The sequence below is a fragment of the Raphanus sativus genome, chromosome 7, assembly GCF_000801105.2.
Source record: "Raphanus sativus cultivar WK10039 chromosome 7, ASM80110v3, whole genome shotgun sequence".
NCBI classification, from domain to species: domain Eukaryota; kingdom Viridiplantae; phylum Streptophyta; class Magnoliopsida; order Brassicales; family Brassicaceae; genus Raphanus; species Raphanus sativus.
Genome location: NC_079517.1, coordinates 21,792,228 through 21,819,393, shown reverse-complemented (window position 1 = coordinate 21,819,393; position 27,166 = coordinate 21,792,228). Strand labels below are relative to the sequence as shown.

The following is a 27,166-nucleotide window of genomic DNA, read 5'->3' as shown; positions in this document are numbered from 1 at the left end:
AGTTACTAGAATAATATAAAAAATATTAAACAAGTAACAATAAGATAAAAAAACAAAAGGAGAACAGAAGGATTAGCTCTTAGAACTAGGAGAAACGCTACGAAGAAAAGAAGCACTTTTGGTGAGTTCTCGGAGTGGCTTATCGGTAAATCTTATAAAGTTGTAAACAAAACCTCCAGCCATGATACCGACGATAGGGCCAACAATGTAAATCCAAATTCCTTTATATACTCCCATCACTATTGCTGGTCCAAGACTTCTTGCTGGATTCATTGATGCTCCAGAAATCGGGCTAACAAAATAATCAAAATCCGAATAAACATTTACAATTACATATGAATTGTGTTTCTAATAAAATGAAATAAAAAGATAGTAGTTTTACCCAGCTACAAAAACGTTCAAGATTATAGTCATCCCTACCGCAATTCCAGCTAGTTCTCCAATCTGTCAATATATATTAAGAAAAGACCCAAAACATGAGAACTTCCAGTTGCATAGTTTCGTGTTTTATTGTTTACCATGCCGAAAATATATTGTGTGCCCATTTCAATTAATAAGAACTACCAATATGTTTAACTAGAAGGAGATAAGAAATGAAACAATGGTGACATATATATAATACACTAACCGCACGACTATCAGTGGCAACACCGGAGATAACAAACATGAGGAGGAATGAGATAATGATCTCTGCGACGAGCGCTCGTGCCACTGAATCAGCCGGAGTTGTTCCGAAGAAAGCTTCAGGTGTGACATTGAACATAAGTCTGAGTGTTAAACTCGCAAGTAACGATCCAGAAAGTTGTGCACCAATATACAATGGCACCTGCCCAAAACAATTATTACAGAAATTCAATCGCACATTTGTTGTCCAAACTATCCATTTGCTATACACAATTGAAACAGTGCATACGTCTTTTATATTAAAAAAAAACTAAGACTGAGAGTTGATGAATGACCTGATACCAAGGAAACCGCCGGAAAAATGCGAAAGTAATGGTGACTGCAGGATTAAAATGTGCACCGGAGATGTGACCGACAGAGTAAATCATGACCATAACAATAAGACCCCAAGTAACACATATCCCTGGAAACGTTACTTTTCCACCGTACAACACATTCACCACCACCACTCCACATCCAGAAAATATTATGAAATATGTCCCAATCAACTCTGCTATCAACTATAAGAATTTTGTTTTTTCAAAAAAGAAACAACAAATCAGTTTTCTTAAAACATTTATTCATTATAACTATGCAAGAAAAAAAAAATACATTGTTTTCTACCTTTTGTGTAAGACAAACAATGCTGGGAGAAGTACATATGACAGTCTCGATTCCTCCATGACAATCTTTTCCCATGCCTTTCTCAATTCTTGATATTTGCTCCTCTTCGATCCCTTCACCATGCGAAGTCATTTTCTTCTAAATTTTATAACTTAATTGTTTGCAGAGTCTTTGTTTTTACAAGAAATAAAAAATTGCAAACTTTGTGTGGGTGGACAAGTTGAAGATTAAAGAGTTTTTATGCATGTAAACAGAAATTAGGTGAAACAATCACAGAAGGACTGGATTAAATTAAATGAGTTGGGACGACAAGCTGTGATTAGATAGATGTAACAGATGGAAAGTAGGATACGATTCTGATGTTAAATATAGAGATGGTAAGGTTGAACAAAAAATATGTATACATATATATAGAGATGGTAAGAAAATTGACTAAAATTGGTAATAAATCAATACGTTGTCTTTCTTCAGTAACTAGATATGTTCAAAGGAGATTTTAAAATTTTGATCCAAAAAAAGAAACCAAATATTATTTACGTTGACCAAAGGTAACAATTTTTTAAGGAAACTAGAATTTTAGGCAGTAATTTTGTAATACACCTAGATCTCAGTTGTGCAGAATTAGATTGGCGATATCAGATATCTACCTTAAGCTGCATCATCTCCTATCCATAACAGATAACGCCATTTTTTGTGTTAAATTAGATTGCTTTAGTGGAATTTCAAAAGGGAGATTTAGGAGATTACCCCAAATGGAGGTTCAAATTTGGAACTTGTCTATGATGGAACATAACCGTATTTTCTCATGCCATTTAGTATTAAATAAGACGAAATTGCCCTTTCATTTGACAAAAAAAGACTGACACAACAATTGAAACAAATAGGTGTGTCGGAACTGCAGATATATGTTCAGACTATAGACTAGATCATTTTTTCATCATTCTCCACCACACAATTCATCTAAATTGAATAATTCCTCTTCAATTCATATTTTGTTTTGCAATTTGTGCTTATCGATGACATGTAAGAAAATATGGAACATTTTTTTATGTTTTGTAAGGAGATGTGTTTCCATATTTATCTTCCACTGGAAATTACAATGTCGTTTTAGGTGAGGAGTTTAAACGAGCTTCTGAGATGAAGGATGAAAGAGTCGATCTGGTGATGGAGATGATCGAAAAGAAATATGATTGGAGTAAGCATGAGTGGGGTTTCAAGGAAACTGTAGAGCCATTTGTGGACAGTTCTGATGAAGATGGTTCAGATAAAGAGGAGGCTGGAGAAACAAGTGAGACTGGAGTGGAAGAAGAAATAGAAACCACCCCTGTGTCTGCTCCAAGGAAGAGAAAGAAGAAATATCAGGATACTGGTGCCGAGTCAAGGAAGAAGAGGTTGATTTTGCAAAGATCAACCGAGAAGTACAGAGATCTTGAAGAGGAAATGAAGTCTTATATCCAGGTTATGTTCAAGTCTTCTTTCACTGCCTTGGGGCTCGAGGTACGCGACATGATTGATGACCGGTTTGCCAAATTAGAGGAGAAGCTCCTTTCATCTCAGAATCAGGGTGGTGCTCCGGCTGACACTCCTGCTGCGGATACTGTTCCGGTTTCTACTACTGCTCCGGTTTATACTCCTGCTCCGGTTTATACTCCTGCTCCTATTCCGGCTTCTACTGAAGCTCATACTTCGGTTTCTACTCGTGGTGAAGCTCCTTCTGGCAGTCGAGCATCTGCTCCTTCTCGTACTCGAGCTACTGGTCCTTCTGGCAGTCGAGCTTCTGCTCCTTCTCGCAGTGGTGGTCCTGCAAATGCTGCGAAGACAAGGTCTCAGACAAAGGTAAACAAGAAGTAGAGCTTTTTCATGTCTTCGGTTACTCTTCTTTGAATCATGTCTGCGGATGCTCTTTTTTTCATGTGCTCGGTTGCTCTTCTTTTTTCATGTCCTCGGTTGATGTTCTTGCGGTTTGTAATATATTTGTAAGGATGATGTTGTCTTTGCTGTGTGCAATATTGATGTAAGGATGATGTTTTGGATCATGTGTGTAATATTATTGTATTTTGTGGTGTAATATATATGTTTTAAAATTATTAATGTCATGTTTTGTGTTTTATAACCAGGATACAGACTTGTCTGATGTGTTTGGCAGCTTATTTGGCACCTTAGATGCCAATTTAGGGACCCAAGAGCATTTACAGAAGACGATGGGCAACCTTACCCAAGAGTCAAATGTTGATGGTTTTGATCCATCTCAAGATAAGCAGTTCGAAGAACCTTGTGCTTTCACTACGCCTATGACTTCTTTTCGGCCAGAGATCTCGAAGCGACCATTCTTGAATGATATTGATGATCCAGAAGTCCGTTGCAAAGACAGCGACTACGAATTGGTGTTTGTTCCAGAAGACAAATGGGCCAAACTAATGGAATGGACCATGAATCCCACGTAAGTAATATTTCTATTGTTTGACTTCGTTTTCTCAAATCTACCTCTTATACCAATGCTTTCTCTTTACAGAGTACTTCAGATTGGGCCATCTAAATTTGATGCAGAGTTAGTTTCGCGTATAATGGGCCCTAATCAATGGTTGAAGAACCATGTGAGTTTAGCTCATTTATTTTGTACAATGAATTGTGTGGTTGCTTCTCATTCTTAAAAAAAATTGTTTTCTCTTTTTCAGGACATGGACGCCATGATGTATTTGTTTTGGGAAAGAACCTCATTGCGTCGATGGAAGCCAGACCGAGTTGCTTTTTTGAACTGCCTGTTTAGTAATCAGATCATCACTGCCTACGGCAAGTTTGACGGAAACAGGAGAGGGTACAAACTCGACGAGAGTTTTCTAGAGTATGGAAGAGGCGACCTTCCATATCATGGAAGCAGGGGATCAGTATGGTACGTTGATATCGATCGTCTCTACATCCCTATTTGTATTAACCAAGCCCACTGGATCTCTATATGCGTCAATCTTGTGAACCGGACAATAGATGTCTTCGATTGTGGGGGTAAGAAGAACACCAAGGCCGTGGAAGCATTCGCCGTCCTCATTCAACGAATCGTCAAGGCTGTCCAGTCTTCAGATAAGAAGAAAGATTTCAATGTTAAACAGTATACTGTTTCATATGTCCCGATGAGATGCGTAAACATGAGTGGTAATGATTGTGGTGCTTACTCGTTGAAGTTTATAGAATGCCATCTACTAGGCTTGGATCTCTCTTTGGTGAATGATGAGAACATCCAAGAAGCCCGACACAAGATAGTGTATGATCTTTGGGAAGCAGCAAATGATGAGGTCTTACAGTTTCGGATGTCCACATTTAAGCCTCCAAAGCGTGCTCCTGGGAAAGCTGTTGACCTCAATTGAGTTCATGATGTCTTTGATATTTTTCGGTTTATCATTTTAATTCATACACTACTGTTATTGTTATGCAACTGATCTTGTATTTTAGTTGATGATTATTGTTATGAAACTGATCTATTTTCGATTTAGGGAATAGGCTTTGAATCCTAACTAAATTATAGTTCATAATTAACTGTTTTGTTCTTATTTAATTTTCAATAAGAAATTGTTGAAACTCTAAACTGTAAATTTGATATGGTTTAAATCCCTAAATCGTATAGGGTTCAAACCCTATACCCTAAATTGCATTAAGATGGAATGGGTATGAATTTAGTATTTTACTTCTGTTTTACTAAGTTATAGACTTTAGGTTATACAGCCCCAAAATCATATACGATTCAAACCCCTATACCCTAAATCATAGCGGGTTCAATCCCTATACCCTAAATCATTGCACTAAACTATAGTATTACACTCACTTATACAAATTAATATGTCACATGACGATTTTAGTGGTAAGTAAGATTTAGTTTACACTTTCACTAATACAAATTAGTGTTCTCTATTTTTTGTCTTCTTATAGTTTTATGATTTCGATTTAGTGTATTAGAGTCTTATTTTAGAACTTGATTTATGTGTGTTTAGTGTATAACCTAAAATGCTTTATATCCAGTAGACCCACCCGATATTTCTTTAGATCCGACCCATAACCCGGATCCACTAACCCCCCCCCCCCCAAACACGTCTTTTGCTTTCATTTGTCCAAATATTAGAAAACGAAAGCCGACAGAGGAGGAGATTAGGGTTCTGTCTTTGCGAATCTAGAAACAGCATATCAATGACAAGTTCATCAACTTCTTCTTCTCGTTTTCCTCGAATCTTGATGCAACCAAGCCTAGACTTGCTGAAGAATTGGCGACAGATGAGCTGAACCAGCTCACTGATACTGATGAGGAGACAAGTGAGCTAAACCAGCACTCGACAAGTGGCAAGCTCAACCTTGATGGCAAGATGGACCGAGACCCATTCTCTTTTCCTAGTGGGCCAATCACTCGATCACAAACCAGGAAATTGAAGGAAGCAATTGTTGGTTTGGTTTGCTTCAAACCAAACTCGGATTCAATCAAAGACCAAGACCAAACCGGAGTCAAGATATTCAATTACTCAGTCTTTGGTCTTACTTAGTTTTCATAAATTCTTTTTCGAAAACTACAAGTTTGATTTCTTTGTTTTACTTTCCAATGTTGTTCTTTGTTCTACAAATACTCTGTTTCGATTTCTAATAAGATCATTCACTCTTTTTATCAAAAACACTCTAAAACTGTGAATCCTTTGTTCATCTTTGAACATTGTTTGCTTAGGAGTAAAATCCTCTGCTCTTGCTTGTTGATCACGTCTGAGCGGTGCCCTGCTCGATCACAAGCACATCGAACAAGTGTTTGATCCTCCCATCGATCTCACACTGAAGTATCATCAACCATATCTATCTTCAACCATAAACCATCTCCCATCTATCCTCATTATCCAAAGAAACCATTGTTCTATCAATCCCATCGAACCCATAAACCAAATCACCCTCAAAGATCATAAAAGGGGAATCAAAACCAGTAAGGGTTTCATTAAATCTCCACTCATGGTGTGCCTACAAGATGTTGGTGTGGAGAGGGCATAAAAACTTTTGGTTCATCGACGGCGGAGAATCGATATCGACGATTCTACCGATGTCAAATTGCAAAAGATGTAAGTCCATGTTTTCATTTCGTTTCTGCTCAAATTAAACATACTATATCGATTAGAACTACAGTTTGAAATCTGAGAATTTTGTTTCTGCTCATAGAATTTTGTTTTCATTTGTTGTAGAGAAAATCTGAGAATCATCTATTTAAATGGATCGATGAAGCTTTGCTTGAGGAGATACAAACGGTAGATGCGAAACATGAGAGATTTGCGCAAGGGCTTAAGAAGTTTGAAGAAAGGATAATTGAAAATGTTAAGTCTGAGATTGCTAGAATTGAAGATGAGATGACTGAAAAGCTCAAGGAGAAGGTAAGCTAGAGATTGAAAAGGGGATGAAACAGAAGCTTAAGATTGCGACGGTGGCTATGGTTGTTGTAGGAGCTGTTGTCGGGATATGGAATTCTCTTGCTGTCTGAGAAAATTGCAGTGATCGGTTGGCTTATTGTCTTAAACAAAAGTATTGTTTTCATTTTGATACATTAGATGGCTTCTTGTTTACAATCGTTGGTTGATTTGAATGAGGTTCAGTTCACTATTGATGCGTGATTTTTTTATTTCTTTGTGTGTTAAAAGCTAGTTATAGTAGAGTGACAAATAACAGAGCAAAAATAAAGGATCACCTTCAGTTCATAATCACCTAGAGTTCACGATAATGAAGAACAAATTCCAAAAACCAAAACCAAGAAAAACACATAAATCCAGTAACCAAACCAGTAAAACAAGAAAATCAGAAACAACGAAATGTCTAAATAGCTCTGTCACATGTAGCCCTGTTATGATTCTCTTGGCCACAACGACTGCATTTGCGTCTCTTTTTTTGTTGCCTTCCTTGCGATGAACGGAGCTTGTCTTCAACTGTTTCGTACCTGCGTTTTCTTCTCCTTCCTGCTCTTCTTCTTGATTCAGGAGGAAGCACATTAGCATTGCCAACTACATCTGGAACAACTCAACTATCCTCAGGAACACCTATTGGATTTATAGTCTCTTGATAAGCTGTTCTCCATGTGGCAGTAGTGTAGACGTCATCCGTTAGCGAGGATGGGGCTCGACCAACCGTTAAACCAGCCTTGATGGCATGTCTACATGGAATTTTTAGCAGATCGTATTTCCCACACGAGCAAGTTCATCTGTCCAAATCAACCAGGCAGTCAATTGTATCTCCAAGAACCAAAAAACGATGCTCGTTAACCGGCTGGACAATAAACGTTCTACCCTTTCTAATCCGCCTATCTATCTTTTTTTCGATAGCAATAGTTAATGGTTTAGTGTGCTTCCTGCTTAGAGTCCGACGTTCGAAGAACCAACGGGTCAGCATTTCTCTGATGCTATCCAACAAAGGAATCACTGGATACTCTCTTGGTGTGCGCAAAGCAGAGTTTATTGATTCAGCTGGATTTGTCGTCCTCATGTCGTACCTGTATCCTGGAAACTGACAGCGAGCCCACTTTCCAACTTCTGCATCTGTTAAATATTTTCCAATAGCTGGACTTATATTGCACACGGCATGGAATAGCTTCTCGTAATCAACGACTCTATAAGCTTTGGAAGCTTTTGCAATCAATCCGACCAGTCCCTTGCCTCTGTAATGTGTGACCACGTTATTCAACAAATGGTGAATGCAAATTCCATGTTGAGAAAGAGGATACACATTCTCTATTGCTTTGCAAAGCGAGCCATTTCTATCTGACACAAAAGCTAGAGAACGCTCGTCCGCAACAACAAGCTTTAGATGTCTCAGAAACCAATCCCAAAAACGATCATTTTCTGAGTCCACAACCCCAAATGCAATAGGATACAAGTTAGAGTTTCCATCTAAAGCTGTAGCAACAAGTAATACTCCTTTGTACTTGCTCTTCAAAAATGTCCCATCAACAACAAGAACTTTCCGCATGGATGTGTGAAAACCTCGTATTGATTGCCCAAACGAAAGGAATAGAAATCGGAATTTACCATCAACATCAGTTTCATAAAACGTCTGTGTTCCTGGATTAGCTTCCCTCAGCATGTACAAATATTTCGGAATTTTTCCAAAACTCTGCTCCGGAATACCTCGAACCACATGAATTGCAAATTCACGAGCATCCCATGCTAACGACTTAGATATCTCGCATCCATGATCCATTCTCATAATCTGTATGATATCATTAGTCTTGGGACCTTCTTTCACACCATCATATCTATGCATTATTATACTGCCAATAGTTTTTGCAGAAGCTGTCCGACCACCATTATTCATACTGGACGCAGCACATGTATGATCCGCCACATATTTTTTGATGATGAAATATGTGGAGCCTGATAACCCCTCAGCACGAACACTCCAGTTGCAATGGTTGTCAATGCATCGAATGTACCAAAGTTTTCTGTCCGATTTCACAACTTTGTAATTGAAGTTATGCTTCATAGCTGACATTTCCAACGCTGCTTTCAACATCGACTTGTTTTGAAACGTTTCACCCTTCTTGACAACATAGATCAAAGAAAATCGAACAGTTTTCCCCCTATCATCTTCTTTTCCACGTATGGCGAGATGATCATCTTCTTCCGAGCCGTTCGCGTTACAATCAGATGAACTACCACTCTCATCTCTAGCTGAAACCGATGAAGCTTCACCGACCTCTCTGAATGGCGAGTTAGATTCCTCCTTATCAACGCCAAAGCTGTCGTTGTTCCCATACATAAGCGAAGTAGACACACACAACCTTGTCGAAGGTTTTCCACGTACATATGTAAGAAATTTTTTGACTTGTCTATCATTCTCAATGATAACTGGGGGACAGTCGATGGTGCCGATTAACTCCATAGGTAGGTAGCTTAACTCAAGCTCGACATCGTTTTCGTCTATTCCAAAATCCTTGAAAACCATAAGCCTTAGATCTTCAAAGGAACTTGTCAATTCCAAAACCAGTACTCTGCCTCGTTTTTTCATATCAACATCAAATCCCCACCCTTTTTGGGGATCAAACTTCCACATCCCACAAGAAGCATAAATATGCATCTTCTTCAACAAGAAATTCAGAAAATTTTGATGGTTTCTAAAGAAAAAAAAGAGATCGATGAGGATGAAGAAGAGAACACGTTTTTTTTAAAAAACTAACTTAGGAAACACGATAAATAAGGAAAATATTTATTTAAAATATATTCTCAACAGATTTTAGAGAGATTTTAGGAAAATATACATTTCGCACTTGGTAGAATATACCTTCTACTGCCGTAGAAAGTAGATAAAACAGTAGTTTGCATAAGGCGCCCACGGTAGAGTAAAGTACTTTGGTAGAAAATGCCAGGCATACATCAGTAGATATATTAGAAAACGTAGTTAATGAAATCAACTGAAATCCAGAAATAAGGAAAATGGAAGCTGAATAAATATACCATGGTAGAAATGTATTTACTGGCAGCTGATTGTTTCTACGATGGTAGAGATATGTACAATGGTAGATATAATTGTTCTACCAGATGTAGATAACTAAGTTATTTAATGAATATACTATCTACGGCCCGTAGTTGGTAGATTAAGTTTTCTTCTGTCCGTAGATCTAAGTATGATATTTTGATATAATAATATTTAGTCTATAAAATTATTTTTCATATGATAGTTACTTATTTATACAGTTTGATTATTTTTCCATATTTTTCTGACTCTTAAAATAATTGATATGATTTTTTAAAGTTATTCAGGGGTATCTAAGGCCTTGATTGGTACAGCAGATGAAGAAGAAGTAGCAGAATGCTGTGGAAGCAGTATGCTGCAGAAGCGGTATGCTTTCATTAAAATTTTTAATAAAGTGATTGGTAGAGCAGTAGCATTATATAATTTTAAAATTATCATAAAAATTATTATATAATACATTTATTTGAAACTAATATATATTAAATTATAATATATATTAATAATATATTTATTATTAAAAATAATGAATCTTATTTAATTTATAAATTAAATTAATTTTTAAATGTGAAATAATATTATTAAAAAATAAAATATATTTAAAATAAAATTATTTGTGGATATAAAATAATTTGATATAATTAAATAAAATAATAAATTAAAAATAATTTATATAAAATCATCATTATTTATTTATTGGTTGAGCAATAAATGATCCATATATAATATTATCATAAAAATAATCTATGACATATAATTTATTTATTTAAAAATAATATAAATATTTTTATTTATAATATATAAATATATATTATGTTATGTTTTTTATTAAAAATAATGAATGATATGTGTAATTATATAAATTTTATTATATTTTAAATGTGAAATATTGTTATTTAAAAAATAATAATAATTAATCACAACTTTTAGTTTTTTTTGAAAATATAATTTTTTTTATTATAAACATAACTTTTATATTATTAAACATATATAAATTAATTATATAATATTATTTTTGAATTTATATATATTCTAAATGCAAATGCTCTTCCAAAAGCTTCATATGAGAGCATTGAGCAAATAGCATTGGGAGAGCATTAGCATCATGTAAATGCTTTTCTAAATGTTTTTGTTATCAATGTTGATTGGATAATAAGGAGCATAATGCTAATGCTAATGCTCTACCAATCAAACCCTAAGTTTAAAACAGACCAAAAAGTGATTTATGGCAAAGGGACAATATAGTTGTTTTTATGTTCTCTTTTGGCAATTTTTTGTAATATAATACATTATGGAACAACATGTAAGTGATGTTTATATTAAATATAATATATTGTAACAAATTTAATAAACCCAACCAAAGAAAGTGATGAACATTAAGCAAATTAATAATGATGATTGTAAGATCTTTAGTCTTAAACTAATTTTTTTTAATTAAAACATTAATATCCAAAAAAAAAATGGAGTTGTTGTTTTTAAGGATAAAAAATTATGAGTTATTACAAAATGTTGAATATGATAAATATTTTTTATAAGACTAGATTAGCTTTAGTTTCTTAATTAAGATTAGTGGTATCAGTCTACTGCTACGGCCACAAATAACTGATATTGATAATTGTAACTGCTACTAAGAAAAATTTATGTTAATAACTACATTTTGGTTTAGTATGAAATATTAAATATTATTGCATTTTTAAAAATGATAAGGTGAAAGAAACCTCATAGTGACTGCTAAAAGGTACATTCATCCGTTACTACAAAAGTGTACGAGTTATCAATGCAAGTATCCATTATATTAATATTTATATTAACAACTACATCTTACATTAATAACTATGCTTATGTGTTACCTGTATATATAAAGATTGCATTATCTAATAGCGGTTAAATGCAACCAATTAGCTTTTACATTAACTATTATCAGTTAATTGTGTCTTTTACGGCTAAAATAACCAATAGTGGTTAATGTAAGTGTCACTCAGAACCTTACATATCCTACAGTGAGAAAATATATTTTTTCAGCATATTTATTTTGGGGTACGAGTTTCTTTGTTCTCCCCTAGATTGTTCGTCATCTGAAAATATAAGCTCGATGAAGTATAACTTCTTCAATCTGAGAAATAAAAAATTTCTAACTGTTAAGTAAAAAAATTAGCAAATTTATTTATATATAATTCAGTTAACTCTTTCCAGGTTAAGCCACGTCAGATTCCAGCGTGGAAACTGATGTCTTCTTTGTCCGACACGTCAGATTAAATGAAACGATGCATTTTATTTTGCGCCTGATGAATGGGCTTCTATTTGGGCTTAGCTTTATCTATCACGTTATCTTCATGTCCTGGCCCAGCTGTGCACATCGTTCACCACAAACTCTAATATACGGTTTTTTGTTTTCTTCGCGACGCTTCTTTGTCTACGGCGAAGACGATTGGGATTCGTTTTGTTTCCGTTACTGAAATCGGATCTGAGAATCGGTCCGTTCTGTTTCATGACTGTCAATAATTGCGTTCTTCAGTCGGCTAATCCGTGTATAAATTGGTTTGTATCTCGCTTCTGAGAGGTTTCGATTTCTAAACTCTCTGTTTCCATTACTTGGGTTTTATTTAAGTTTTGTTTTTTTAGTATGTTGGTTTGTATGATTTGTTATCCTGATGTTTATATTTGAGTTCCGGTGAACTGAGCATGTTTTATTATCCTGTTGTTAGATTCTAGGTCTCGATTGGTCTGAGTTAATATTCCAATCGAGATGTTAGTATCAGGCCCGGTTCTGACCCTGTGCTGGAGGTGCATTTGCATAGGGTCCATTTCAATTTTGACAATTTTTTAGCTTAGATTAGGGTCTGATTTTTTTTCAAAAAAAAAGTGTATTGAAATATTGATCTCAAAATTTTTGTAGCACAGGGCTTATTTGATGTTTGAGACGGGCCTGGTTAGTATCTTGGTTTGTCTTTATTGCCATGTTGTTTGTAATTGGGTTCTGGTGAACTGATCAGTGTGCTTTGGTTGTGTTTTAATATTTTTTTAATTAACATCTTGATTTGTCTGATTGATAATCCTTTCGAAACAACATATCGTGAACTGATCATGACTTTTTTTTGTCTTTTTAATATCTTTGTTTGTCTGATTTATTATTCTGTTGTTATAATTGATTTTGATTTCCGGACGTTGATAATTTCCCATCTTTATTCCAGGGAACCATTGTGCAGGCAAGCATCAGTGCTAATCGGCTCCCACGGTTCCAGGAGAGACTCACTGCCGGATCAATGTTCTCCATATCCGGATTTGACGGCTTGCAGATTCTTCTTTCCTCATCCGGTTCAATGAGTCCACCTCATTTGAAGAGATATTTGAGCCAGTCTCACCCTTGCCCAAAGAAGGTTTCCGGTTCCGTAACCAGTCGGAACTGTTTGGTTTGGCTAACACAAACAGCCAGCTACCAGGTATGATGACATTTTTCACACATGTTTCTTATGTTGTTGATTTCCCTTTTTATAAGGAGAAGTGATATAGGTTTTGAACTTTTTGTAAATGTCATAGGAGAGGTTCTTGGAGTACTGTTACTGATCCTCCGGAGGAGAAGAATCGGGTCATGGTGACAATGAAATTGGATAGGTACATGTCAATCCGCAATTTAAATACTGTAGTTCAAATGGATTTTTTCAGAGTATTTTTGTCTTAATGATTGCTCTTTTGGATGTGTGCAGTGATGAAACTGTCACTCTGAGCTTATTTGACTCTCAGGCCGTTGCTTTCCACAGAGAACTCGAGTCTATGCGTGTTGATCCGAAGGTCATTGTTGAAACGAGCATCAACCCGAAAATGGTTGGAGGTAGTGACATGCTCCTGTTCGTATGGTATTAGTTAATTTCGTAGTACTTGGATCCTTATAATTTTATTTCTCTGTGTAGGTCGTTTGTTTCTCAATGCAACTTCAGGAACGCATGTGTATTTCGATAAGGAGACTGATTCAGGGGGAGTTGGTTTCTATCAGTAGGTTTATCGTTAGTTAAACATGTATGTGTACTGCTACTTATTTGAATACCTGATCATTATTCTAGGTTGGTCGCCAGGGACACCGGTATACCGTCAGCCGCTCCGCTGCTCAAATCATATACGAAGGTCGAAAAGATGACCATCCATGAGCTCAACAATTTTGTTGTCTCTGCTGCGTCTCAGGTAAAAAAAAACTGGCAGTGTCTTTTAGGATTATTTTGAATCTTATAGTTCGCTTTGAATGTGAGTGATGTATAATGCAGGAAATTGATTTCATGTGCACTGGGAGGGTTGTTCGTGTTGACACCGATAAGGGGTGGTGCTATGTTGCTTGCTCCAAATGCAGTAAAAAAATTGCAACATACTGACTCTGCCTATACGTGTGGACAATGCAATAATTCGCATGCTGTTGGACTCTTCGGTAAGTAACGCTCTTGCTGGATAACTATTTATATATCTGTTTTTAATTTGGCTTTGGCTTCGGCTTTGCTATCTTATTATAGCTATCATGTGGAATGGCTATATCTGATGATACTGCGGAAAGCACTTTCGTTTGGTTTGACGGGGTAATGACAAAACTGCATAGTCTCCGAGTAAGTGAGGCTGTACAGATGCTGGTACGATACTTCTCTGTTTACATGCATGTGTGTCACCCGCTGAGCGTACTCTATTTCCCATCTGATATCATGTCATATAGGCTGAGGACGAAGTGAATCCTGAGTATTCCAGGATACCTCCGTTTATTGCAGAAACGGAAGGAAGGATACACGTTCCAAGTTAGAGTCACTGCGTATAACTTCACCGAGCATCATAAGACATTCACCGTAACGCGTGTTGCTGAAGATCATGGTCGTCTGCCAGATGATGACGTGGATGACAATGTAAGTATACTGTGTACTATGCTCGCTCACTATCGTCTTGCTATTTGCAAGTATGTGTATGTATAACACCATTAGTGGAACAGGGAGGAAACAATGACGACGGTGATGACAAACCGCCTGGAGATCCGACAACTGATGAGTTTGGAAATGTTGATGCCATCGGTGGGGCATCATCTGATGGAGGTACGGGTACAGTCAGTTCGGCGCATAAGAAGACGGGCGTTGCATTGTCGAAGGGGGTGAAGAAGGCGTGGGTTGGCTGAGATATATCAGCCATTAATAATTATGCTCAGACTCTCGGTTTTAATAATGGTTATGCAACTTCGTTCATTTTCACGTATTTGGATATGTCTTTCTCTTTTGGCTATCTATATTATATGGGCTGCTTATGCAACTTTGTTTATTTTCACGAATTTGGATATGCTCAATTATATGGGCAATTTTAAGTTTAAGTATTAGCATTTCCGTGTGAGTTTGATTTTGAGATTTTAGCATTTTGGTATAGCTGTTGCCTCCATACATGTGTTATAATCCTATTAGTTAGTTTAGGGCATGAAATTCCAATTTACGTAGCCATATAGTAAGGTGAGCGTCGCATGCACTAATAAAGGTCTTTATAATGTTATCAATCCAGGCGAAGCATTTTTAATGCTTTCCTTAAACGATTTTTGTGAGAATGCATGAGAATACTCCATTCCACGTGTCACTCTGTGAGCGATTTTAAGAAAAACGGATCATTTAATGCTTAGCTTTCTTTTCTTATTTGCTTCAATGACAAGAAACTTAACGATTTTTTTTTTCATGCTCGAACAGTTTTTCTTGACATTCTTTTTTCATAACTTTGACGTTAAACGACAAGAAACAACCACAATAACAACATATAGTTTTAATCCCCATCTCATCAAGGGGATAAAGATCGTACCAAACTCACCACCACGAACCAGAAACACTTAGAAGCATTTCCTGTCGACGATGGATGGACCCGAGTCATCATTCTCTCCCTTCGATTCTTGCTGTGCTCTGTCGCGGGTTCTTGACCCGAGATCGATGAGGCAGCACGAGGAGGACAAAAGTTAGTGAGAACATTATATTGGCTGGAACTCCAGTTGCGAAGGCCAAACTCCCCTCGAAATCCGTGGTGAGGTTTCCGTTTGCAAACAGGGAGAGCTAAGGGATGAGCAGAGACATAGTAGTAACTATGGAAGATTGTAAAAGAGAAGGAGACGATTTGATACGTTTACGAAGAATAAACTTTATGTTTTTCATAGTCTTTGACTGTATATAGGACTATATACTACAGAACTTCGTTGTCCTTTATATTAAAAATTTAGTTGTATCACACATTTTGTTCTCTACACTGATTTTTAGTTTAGTTATCGGTCTACAACTATTACCCAAACAAAGCTTCCTTCTCGACCACAATTTTCTTTTATGTCTCTGTTGAATTATGTTTTGTAGAACCGAGCTGATCGTGGAGCTGATGTTTATATCCCCGTTTCTCGCAAGCATTACGTTAGTAATCAAGTTGTGATCAAACATTCAAAGGAAGTCTTTGATTCTGACAAGACAAGTGGGTGAATCATGTTTGGAGACATTGGCTGCTATGGTATAACCATAATTGCTATGGAACCAACCAGTAACATTATAGTAATGTTTGATAGTGATTTATGTTTTTTTTTCTGTATGCTTTAGTATTATTCGTCTAGATTTATCCACACAGATGTTTGTTGTATGTAAGTTATATGCGGAGTCATTTGCTGTTATGTAAGTTATATGTTGTATGAATTCCTTGAAGCAAAAAATAAAGAATTATGTGTTTCTTCTTCGCGGAAGTTTAATATGCGAAGAGAAATAAACAAAACATATGTACACATATGCAAATTAGCAAACATATATAAAGAAAAAAGAATAAAACGTATGTGTTCATGGTTGCAAGCATATAGCAAAACGAACCTTCAAGTGTTACATTCATGTTGACGTATGCATGCATGTTTTTTTTTTGCTTAAGCTTTACATGCATGGTTGTTTGGATGTATTTTACTTTTTCTTTATAAGTTAAAAAAACTTAGATATATTAATAAGTTCATAATAATCAAATAAGTCGATGGTGGCTGGATGTTTACCTTTTTTTTTTAATCATTTTGGAAAATCATTTTTAGATATCATTAAAAATTAGAAAAGGGGTGCATGTTTTTGTCGGACGGGTGAATTTTGACTCAGTGACTATATATCTATATAATCCAAACCATATAACAAAGTCAAAAATGATTTAGTCTAAACCAAAGTACAAAAATTGATTTAGTCTACACCAATTTGACATATATTTATAGTTTTCTTTTTGAAATGTATGTTAATAATATTAAACAAATATTTAGTTAATTAATTAGAATAATTTTTAGCTTGAGTAGGAAGTTTATATAAGTTACTAAATCATATTCGAAAAGAAAATGAATATAGAAGATATTAAATGTAGTCGGTTGAGTAAGGTAATACAAAATTTGCCTATGATTTTTTAGGCAAATTTACTAAAGAATTATTAAACTCAACAAAAACTAATTTCTATGAATATAAATATAAATATACAACTTTTTATATTATGTCTAGCATATATGAAAGTTTAAACAACACAAATAATATTAGATTATCTTATATAAAATACACAATCTAAAAATGTCACCAATATTGTTTGTACAAACAATACAAATAATATTGGATGTCTTTTTTCTTAAACTATTATTTAGATTTTATTTGATTTTGCAAGCATTTAAAAATTAAAAAATGAAACCATTGGTTCGTCATAAAAACCGTCAAAAATTCATATTACATGAAACCAAACAAATATAATAGTTTTAGGTTTATCACCGAAAATTTAAAAACCTCGATCATTTCAACTGAACAAAACAAAATAAATATGGATTTAGAATGTTATTTATATTTTAGTAGGTTAGAAAAAATAATGTAAAACCGAACGAATATCCAGATTAAACAGACATAATGTCTTTTTATCTTAAAAAGTAGGGCTGAGAAAAATATCTAAAACTGAAGAACCGACCAAAAATCAGGGTCCTGAACTCGATCAGACCCAGGATAAATAACCAAATGGATCTTAAACTGATGTATTCGAAGAACCAGTACTCAACCCGATCGGAACCAAGAACCGAATGAGTATCCAAAGATATCCAAAATGTAAATAAATATTTAAAAATATTATTTATAATTATATGTATAATTATTTTAAAAATTAAAATTATGATTAAAATAAATATATTAATTATTTTTGTGTATTTTTGGATAAAATATGATAGTTTGGATAGAATTACTCAAAAAACCGTGTCTAATGAGTAATTTTAGTTATTTTTGGTTCCTTTGGATAGTTTGGATACGAAATATCCGAACCGAGTTGTGTAATATGGTTACTTTGGGTACTATTATCCAAACCTATTTCAGATACTTTAGTTATTCGGTTATTTTCAGATTTTTTACATCAAAATCGAACCCACCCGAACCCGGAAGAACCCGACTCAGTTGTAATACCCGAACAGAATTTAATTTTCAAACTCAAAAAACCCGATATCCGAAAGAACCGATCCGGATATATCCGAATACCCATACCTATTAAAAAGATAAGAAAATCAATAATCTCATGCCGTGAAAGGCACGGATTATTACCTAGTAATATAAATATAATAGTCAGTGTGTATAGATAAATAGTTTACGGTAATTAATATATTAGTCGTTAGCACTGCATCTTATTTTTCTGTCACTTTAGGACGTTAAGAAATGTCGGTGCGGATGAAAAAATTGGTACATCCATAACAATTGCAAGATTCTATTTGATTTTTTTTTTAAAAACCCCTAAGCTTTCGATAGAAAGTTATATAAATATATAATAGTTTAGAATATCATATGGTTTTGTGGTTTTCCGATTACATAGCCAAAATTAAACCTTCTTATTAGCATATTATTCACATCTATTTGTTCCTGCTGGAAAAAAAATATCACACTTATCATATTCTTTTACCTACCGAATACTAATCAAGTTACAACTAAACTACAACAATAATTTACCAAAATGTATATTATACATATAGATTATCTTTCGAAATTATTATAAAATCCACATCCCGCCCGTAGAGCGGGTCGATCCTAGTAAAACAATAAAGAAGTGCATTTGATATACCTTGTATTGTGATGATAGAGATTCAAATATGTTATTGTCTTTGATTTCTCCTTCGTCTTCACTCATTGTTTATCTACAATTTTTTTCTCAGATAACAAAGAAATACAAGAGAATGAGAAACAAATTTAGGTGAGTAAAAATGAGAGTGTGTATATATTGTTTGGTGTATGTGATGCTCACTCAATAATCGATGATTGGTATCAATTAAGGAAGTTTTTTTTGTATCAGCTAACAAGACATGTAGCGGATATCAAATTATTTACCAGATAACAAACGATTTATAAAACAGTAATGAACCCAACCAAAGGAGGTGATGAACATGTACCATGTAACAAATAATAATCAACCACCAAAAATTTATCAAACAATGTATTAACTAACAACTGATGTATCTACCCATATATCACCTAATAAACCATGTACAAAAACATTGTATATTAATATGTAATAAGATTGCTCTATTCTAATTAGTTAAAATATTTAGTTGTAAAGACCTATATTAAAACTTTTTTTATTGGTACATTATTTTACCACAGCTAACCAAACATGTAGCATTTTATCAAAAAATTGATCAATAAACTGTAACTTATATTGTAGAAGCCAAAAAAATATGTATCAGTTAACTATGACTATTTCATAGTTTCTAATCAGAAATGCAACATGTAACAACTATGCATATTTATAACAGTCAACTGAAATGTTGTGGTTGATGAAGTCCAAACATTGATTTCTAACTAATACAGAAAAATGGAGTTGGAGAGGAGGTTGTAACACTATACCGTGAAATGTACCAGATTTTCTTTGGAATATATCCCAAATGAATCTTTCGTTTTCTTCTGAGGAAAATATAAACTCCCAACAAAAAATATCAGATCTCAATCTTTTGCTTCACTCTCATCATCCAGACATGCATAGAGGATGTGAGGCAGATTTAACTCGTCCAACTGTAGAAAAATAAAAATAAAAAATTCTAGATTTGAAGTTTGGAGAGAAGAAAATTGTTAAAACAAAATGAAAAAAATCACAAGGAGAAAGATAAAAGCGAAAAAAAGAAACATACCAAAGTTCAAATGAATAATCATCTAGTCGGAAGATTGGTTTGAAACTGAGATTTAATCTCTGAAAAAAGTATGTTTCATTTGTCTCTCAAGAGAATATATAAACTAAAAATTAATTAAGAAAAACAGAAAAGACAATGACACAACAAGAAGTAGATAGATAGGGTGACAGACTAGAGATAGATGGATAGGGTGGCAGAAGCAATGATCTAGCTGGAGACATACAGTGGAGGTTGTAGTAGGGGCAAAATAGGAATAAAAATAGTTTGTGAAGTTGGAGGGTACTCTCCTAATTAGGGTGATGTGCAGAGGCATAGACGCCAATTTTCTCATTTCAAAATTACATTTTTTTTTAATTTTCCAGTCAAAAAAGTAACACACTAATTTTTTTATATATTATAATTTAGTGTTATTTAATATATAAAATAAATAATCATTTAATGTAATTATATTACATTCAAAACATATCGCGAATAGTCTATCATATGTCCTTCTCCTTATCATCATGGACGAATCTAGACACTCGGACGTATCGACCAGTAAAACATCTGAGGCCATACATTGATCATTCTTCCTTGTTTTCTACACTTTGACTATTTTAGTCAAAATTTATATTTTCTATGTATTGTTTTCTGCATTTTCTTTTATTTCTCTTTGACTCAGAAACTCTATAAATAATATAATCAGATCTGATGAATGAATAATTGATTTTCCTTTCATTTTTATGATTTTTTTTTCTCTGTTCTTTGTCAAGAACATTTCTTAGTTTTTTGGAGAGATTATCTCCAAGTTTTGATCCTTCATTTGTTGGACCGATGCGTCACATCCGACAACAATCGAAGTCTGGTAGTATCATTGGGTCTTTCCGCAACCCTTTGTGTCAGCGTTCAATCCATCAGTTCTCTTCGGAGTTCATATCCCTTTGTACCGGTCGAGTGATCCGATTTTGGCTCTATCAGCTAGTCTCTATCCTCTCCATGCGAAAATAGAGGCGCTACTTTTGGCAATGGAATGTATGAAGAACTTACGTCAGTTTTAGGTCACATTTGCAATAGATTATTCTCAATTAGTGAAGATGGTTTCGGAACCAAAGAATGCCATCTTTTACAAGTTATTTAGAAGATATCAAGACCCTGAAGAAAAGTTTCCTCAAGTCAGAGATCATTCATGTACCACGAACGCAAAATTCAAAGGCGGACAGTGTAACACGTAGTATCAAGAATCAATCGTCTTTCGTCGTTTACATGGATGTAGAGTTACCCGTTTGATTCACATAGTCAATATGAGTCTATTTTCGTTGTTGACTAAAAAAATTATCTCATTAATAATATTTGGAAATAAATTCAATTTTTATGATGATTTAATAAGAAAAAGATTTTATACTAGTTTTATAGCATGGAAAATAATATTTTCAAACCTAAAAAGCTTTTAATTAAACACCAAAAAGAATATTCTCAAACCTAGCTTCTGCTATACTATTAGTCAGAAACATATAGATGATCTAGAAAAAGCCTAGATAACAATGCCAAGACATTTTGGTGGATTCTTTTTCTGCCATTTTCATTGCCGTTCTCCAATTTTTCTTCGTCGTTTTCCAGTACTTCTTCCTCGTTCTTCGATGGCCCAATCGCTGAAGTCGGAGCAGATTTGTTCAGTTTATAGCATTCTTTATCAATACCACCGCAGTCTCCAAGAGCACATTTATCGGCTCTGAAAGCACTTCATGTTTCACAGTTGCTGTCTCCTTCATCATCTCCGTTGACTCCACAACTTCCACAATCTTCCTCTTATCCTGCCATTAGGGATGTTTAAACGGGTAAGGCGCCCGTGGGCCTAATGGATAATCTATAAACGGGCGACGACCATACCCGTTTAATTCAATATAAAATTATAACGGGTTCGTCCAGGGTCGGTCCGTTAAGAGTTGAAGGGATATCTAGATGATCCGATCGATTGCGTAAAGCCCGCAGTAGCAACAGAACCGGTCCGTTAAGAGTGTTTATTAAACGGGTTTACCCGCGAAGTAAAAGGGTGCCCGTTTAGTGTTTTTTCTTTCTTTCAGAACTTACAAAAACGACGTTTATTGTGTGTTAGGTTTTCTTTTGATCTCAAAATAGACTAATCTCGTTGCCGACAGTTCTTCACTTCTAACTTTCTAAGGTCTCTGTCGATGAAACTCAGAAAATTATGATATGAAACCTTTTTTTTGCTGCGAGCGTGTTTGCTGTTCCTAATACTTCAACTTGAAGTCTTCAAGTGAGTTTCTTCTACTCTGAATCAGCTTCTCGTTCTGGAACTTATGTGTATGTTCTTCCTCTGTCGAAATTAAGAAAAATGGGAACTTTGGATATGGCGTATGAAACTATGAATGATGTGTGTTACACAAGAGACGAGTGCTTATTGCTGAATCATGTTCGTTAGTTGATGGTGGAATTATAGGATATAGTTTGGATATTTTTAAACTGTAATAATATCATGGATTAATGGTGAGTAGGAGAGGTCATAAACTCAGTTTTGGTTTCGCTCGTATATTTGCTCAACGTCTCTCTTTTCTTGATTTTGATTTATTGATTCTCCTTTTATTTTTGAGAATTTGGATTCCATCTTCTGTACATCAATCTGCGTTTGGATGGAGTTGTGTTTTCACTTTCAAAAGTCTATGAATAAAATCTTCAGTATTGTACTTAGAATTCTTAAAAAAAAAAAGAATTGTACTTAGAAAAAACAAAAATATAAAAAGGCTCACGGGTATCTTCATAATAAACGGATACACGGCTAAACAGGTGGGACGTTGACGGGCTTTTAAGACCTTGACGGGCTTTAAACGGGTGGGTACTACGGGCAGGGCCTAAACGGTCCAGGCTGCCCGTATTAACATCCCTAACCGCCATGTTTCAACTATTTTATAACGCGATCATTTCGAAGAGAAAGGAAACAAGAGAAAGAGGAGGAAATCGATAATTTGAGAGAATAGAAAGGAAAAAGGGAAAATTGGGTCACAGGTTAAGAGAGGCCTCCGGTTTATATATAAACTAGATCATGATCCGCGCGCCTGCGCGGATTTATCTTTCGATTCACATATTTTATATATGTGTTATATATTATTTAAGATTTATAATATAAAAAAGTTAAAATGATCTGGAACCAAAAAAATCGATCCGGACAAAAAAAAATCAAATATCTACTTAGATCCAAATGTTGAGAACTCGAAGAACTCATACCTAAAATGAACAGATTTATACCGAACCAAGTGAGCTAAATTTCAAACATAATATTTTAATTCTTTTTTTGGGTTGGTGAGATTTACTATTTATTCGGAAGATTTCTGGCTAACTTAATGATATATATTCGTAGGTCTCTTTTTTTCTGAACAGGAAAAAAAAAAGATTTGGGTCTTTGATTAAATTTATCTTATATTACAAATTGCTGCTATAAATATTTTTTATAAAAACTAATTTGAAACAGTAATATCATTTTTGTTATAAATTAGTATATCATGGTTTATAGGTCCAAAGTATATAGTTAGTCGTCTTCGTAGTATTGCTAATATTGATAGATGCAAGTTAATGAATACATATAATATATTGTATTATTAGTAATATGCCGTATAGTATTATATGTTAGTAAATGTATTATTAATAATCTATCTTATAGTATAATATGCTAGTGGATGTATCTAGCTTATAGTAAAATATATGTAATATAAGGAAACATGCGTGATAGATATAATAATAAGGTAAGAAGTGAAAAACTATGGTAATGGTTGATATTAATTATTTATAAAAAGGCATGTCTAATGATAAGTAGATTAATATAACATTAATTACATAAGGTCCAACTTAAAAATCCACCTAGCAGAAGTTGTAATGTTTCTGTTTTAATAAGATAGATATATCTTAGTTTAGATCTGTAAGCATAATTGTAAATAATTCAACTAATCTAAGTTAATTCTAAGGAAAAATATGTTCCCTTCTAATTGCCTGGTATAATCCAGATATAACTTGTAAATAATTCAACTAATCTAAGTTTCTAAGGAAAATATGTTCCCTTCTAAACGGCCTTCTCTTGTTTTGTTCTTCTGGGCAGTCTCTGAGAGAATCTCTTCTAGCTGGGCTTGTTTTACTCGCTAAGCAGCTTTCATCACATAAAGAGCGAATCAAGCAGTATGGAATTTCATGAAACTTTGATGTTTTAGGAGAAGCTTGGATAGAGCAGAGAATTAAAAGTTGGATGCTTTATCAAAAGCTAATGCTGTACTCTGGTCATTTACCATACACAAAAAAAAACAGAAAACTTGGTCAATATACTTGCGTTCTTTCTTCTTTCATTCCATTGCAGCTATTCCATTAACTCCTTTAATTTCAATAAGACACTGTTGAAAACAGAGATATTCAGCACGCTTCAGATGAAACTATCATTACAAAAATGAAAAACAAATGGGAATACAGTGTATACCTTTTATCAAGGGAGGGTATTATCTCTTGGACAGCAGAAAGTGTGATGGACTCACACGACTTCCCTTGAAACTGTGAAGCTTGCTTTTCTTCACTCACTGAAACATATGCAGACGTTAACACAAGTAGAATGAACATATACGGGAAGAAAAGGTGTTTTGCTTACCCTCCTCACCTTCTACATCTTCTTGAAGTATGGATTCTCCTCTAAGACACGAACGTTGATCCACTTCTATGTCTAGGCCTTTTTGTTCTGCAAATTTCTCAAGTAAGCGTCCTATTAGGTTATAGGCAACCAAGCTTGTGTCGTCACAAATTTCTTGGACTGCGAGGTAATGGTTCTTCTTTCTTTTGATTGGATTCTGCGCACCACGATCATCACTCTCTATGTTTTCAACAGAATACAACGAACGAGGGCTGATCTGGTTATCTCTGTCATTTATATCACTGATAGGTGTAGATTTAATGGACGTGGGAGTGGTAGAGAGACACCTAGGATGAGCTCTCGTAATACTCTCTGTCAGGTCCCTTATAACAAGAGAAGAGCTGATATGATGCTGGTTGGTTGCGTCTGAGCATTCTGCACCAACTTCGTCTTGGTACGGATCATAGGTAACCAAAGCATCTTCTTGACTGTAACCATCATCACTGTCTTCTAGCTCCTCCATATAAGCATCACCAAAGTCCTGATCAAGCTCATAATCTGGTCTACATTCCCAAACTATTTGCTTCACTTGAGCACTCACATTTAATATACACTCGGTCTCTTCCTCAATTGCTTCCCCTGTACATACTCTATGATCCAAACTCGGCGTAAACTTGTTGACGAATGAAAGAGCGTTTGTCAAAGACTTTGGAATGACGTCCATATCACAGCACTCAAACAGATATTCAATCAACATTCTCTCGACCGCTGACCTTAAGCTGTGATTTGATACTTGGGATTCTGGGTCTAAGATAAGACCCACTTTTTCAAACGCAGCATCAATCCTGGCCGAACGGAGTAACCAAACTGCCTTCACTATCTCGCTCTGTAGCTTCTTTGTTTCTGGTGAAAACTGGAAAAAATCAGTGGGAGCTCTAGTTTTGTTGTACCCAGGACTTAACTTAAGTGATAAATCTACTAATGACATTGCCTTAGCCAATGGCTCCTGTAGTTTCTCCCCTGGAGAAAGTTCCGAGAGCATCTTCTCGCTAGCTTGCTTCACTTGGTTTATCAGGTCCATTTTCTTTTTACCCATTTTACTTGGTTTCAACCGAGGTATCGTCACTGAACCTACAAGTTTCCTTTTCATTGCAAGTAGTGTCTGAGTCGACGACTTATCTAGCTCATTAAGTATTTTCACCACAGAATCATGATGAGACGGAAACATGGGTTTTGCGGAATCCATGGTGCAGTCTTTCCGGAAGTTTCCAGGATCACTGAGAACTTGATGCAACTGCTTAACAATGTCGTCTGTTCTACTCTCTTTCAAATCTGTGCGGACAGATTCTCTGATAATCTGTTTCATTTTCGGCCGAGTCTTGTCAAACGAAGTAGAGCCTCCGGTGATGATCTTTACAACGAGGGATAGACCTTCATTAGTTAAAGAATCAAGATACATGCTAAGCCTTCTAACAACGTCTTCAGTGCATAACTTGGAGTCTTCACGTTGAGCCTCTTGGTTCTTGCAGAACCACCCAAACGCTTCTTCTACACGCGACTTTGCTGTCTCGTAGAATAACTGAAAAAAGAAGATTCATCAGAGGCTGGAGATCTCAATGAAAAATATGGAGGGAGAGTGAGCAAGAGTTTACATCATCTTTCCTGAGCAAAGATTCAGGGAGGCATCTGTCAAAAAGAAACACACTCAAGAAGCTCATCATAGTTGTATAATCCAAGTAGTACAACAGACAAAAACAAACTCAGTAACTAACTCACTCGGATTCAAGAAACTCAGTCTTTCCTGGAGTGTGATCCTCAGATTCGAGAAACTCAGTAGTGAGATTCTCAGGTTTAGGCGTATCAAGACCCAACAGCCACCTTATTATTTTATAAAGATAGAACTAGTAAATAGGGAGATTTGTTCAAGATCTAATAATTCGAGAATCGTATAAACCTTCTTTTGAGTTGAATCCGCTCCTCTTGATCCTTTATCTCTGTAGCTATCGAATCACAATCATCCTGAAAGAAATCTGAGCCGTCCATCGTCATCTTCTTTGGATTAGGGTTTATCAGTCATATGTTTTTCCGGTGACTCTATGAACTTGGAAGTTGAAAGAACACTCGGTTCGGTTCCGTTCACATAGGTTTGATTTACAATCGGGAATATCTTTTCTTGGTACGGTTTTGATATTGTTCGGTTTGGTATATATCTCTATTATTAAATTAGAAATACAAAAATAAATTAACTCTTAAATTTTCAAGTTATTTACACTAGAATGCCATTGACATAATAAATTAAACTCTTTTTAATTATAATTGTCTTTTCGAGTTTATAAATTCATTTTATTAATTTGAATTTTCCAAAGAAACGGCAACAATAACCTAAATTAACTAAGCATTAATGTAAGAATAAGATACTAAGATATGTTATAAACGTTGGCTGCATATTTAGAAATATTTTTGATATAGTTTGTTTAGGTTGAGAGCAGATATTTAAGAATACTGTATTGTTTCTAGATGGTTTGTTTAGATTGAGGAGATATCTATTATTTATATAAGAGATTTGAGAATATATTTTTTTATTCAGATATTAATAAAATATGATTAATACTTTTTAAATATGAAATATAAATTAAAAATTATATGAAAAATATTGATTAAACAAAAAAAATTATACTTATTATTATAATAACAATAAAATCAGC

General features: G+C 34.8%; 2 protein-coding genes and 1 long non-coding RNA gene across 5 annotated transcripts; 1 reads left to right on the top strand and 2 right to left on the bottom strand.

The window, feature by feature from the left end:
• Positions 1–64: 64 nt before the first annotated feature.
• Positions 65–19,943, bottom strand: LOC108829349 (putative aquaporin NIP4-1). Of its 2 annotated transcripts, XM_056990794.1 has the most exons (8): positions 19,865–19,943; positions 19,584–19,748; positions 18,805–18,877; positions 1,288–1,400; positions 960–1,184; positions 629–826; positions 383–444; positions 65–292 (listed from the first exon to the last, which is right to left on the bottom strand). In XM_056990794.1, the coding sequence occupies exons 4-8, from the start codon at positions 1,360–1,362 to the stop codon at positions 73–75; spliced, it is 780 nt and encodes a 259-aa protein (XP_056846774.1). In that variant the 5' UTR covers positions 1,363–1,400; positions 18,805–18,877; positions 19,584–19,748; positions 19,865–19,943; the 3' UTR covers positions 65–72. The 2 variants fall into 2 exon arrangements, with proteins under 2 accessions (XP_056846774.1, XP_018458511.1); XM_018603009.2 differs by lacking the exons at positions 18,805–18,877; positions 19,584–19,748; positions 19,865–19,943 and having other exon boundaries at positions 1,288–1,419.
• On the top strand, positions 13,677–14,506 carry LOC130497729 (uncharacterized). The gene is made up of 3 exons (XR_008936735.1): positions 13,677–13,926; positions 14,007–14,164; positions 14,247–14,506. It is a non-coding gene; the product is annotated as an uncharacterized LOC130497729 (long non-coding RNA).
• Positions 19,944–24,079: 4,136 nt separating the features above from the next.
• On the bottom strand, positions 24,080–26,624 carry LOC108814377 (uncharacterized). 2 transcript variants are annotated; one of them, XM_018586933.2, is made up of 6 exons: positions 26,416–26,624; positions 26,238–26,339; positions 26,114–26,147; positions 24,483–26,040; positions 24,318–24,414; positions 24,080–24,234 (listed from the first exon to the last, which is right to left on the bottom strand). In XM_018586933.2, the coding sequence occupies exons 1-6, from the start codon at positions 26,508–26,510 to the stop codon at positions 24,201–24,203; spliced, it is 1,920 nt and encodes a 639-aa protein (XP_018442435.1). In that variant the 5' UTR covers positions 26,511–26,624; the 3' UTR covers positions 24,080–24,200. The 2 variants fall into 2 exon arrangements, with proteins under 2 accessions (XP_018442435.1, XP_018442436.1); XM_018586934.2 differs by having other exon boundaries at positions 24,492–26,040.
• Between the last annotated feature and the right edge of the window lie 542 nt (positions 26,625–27,166).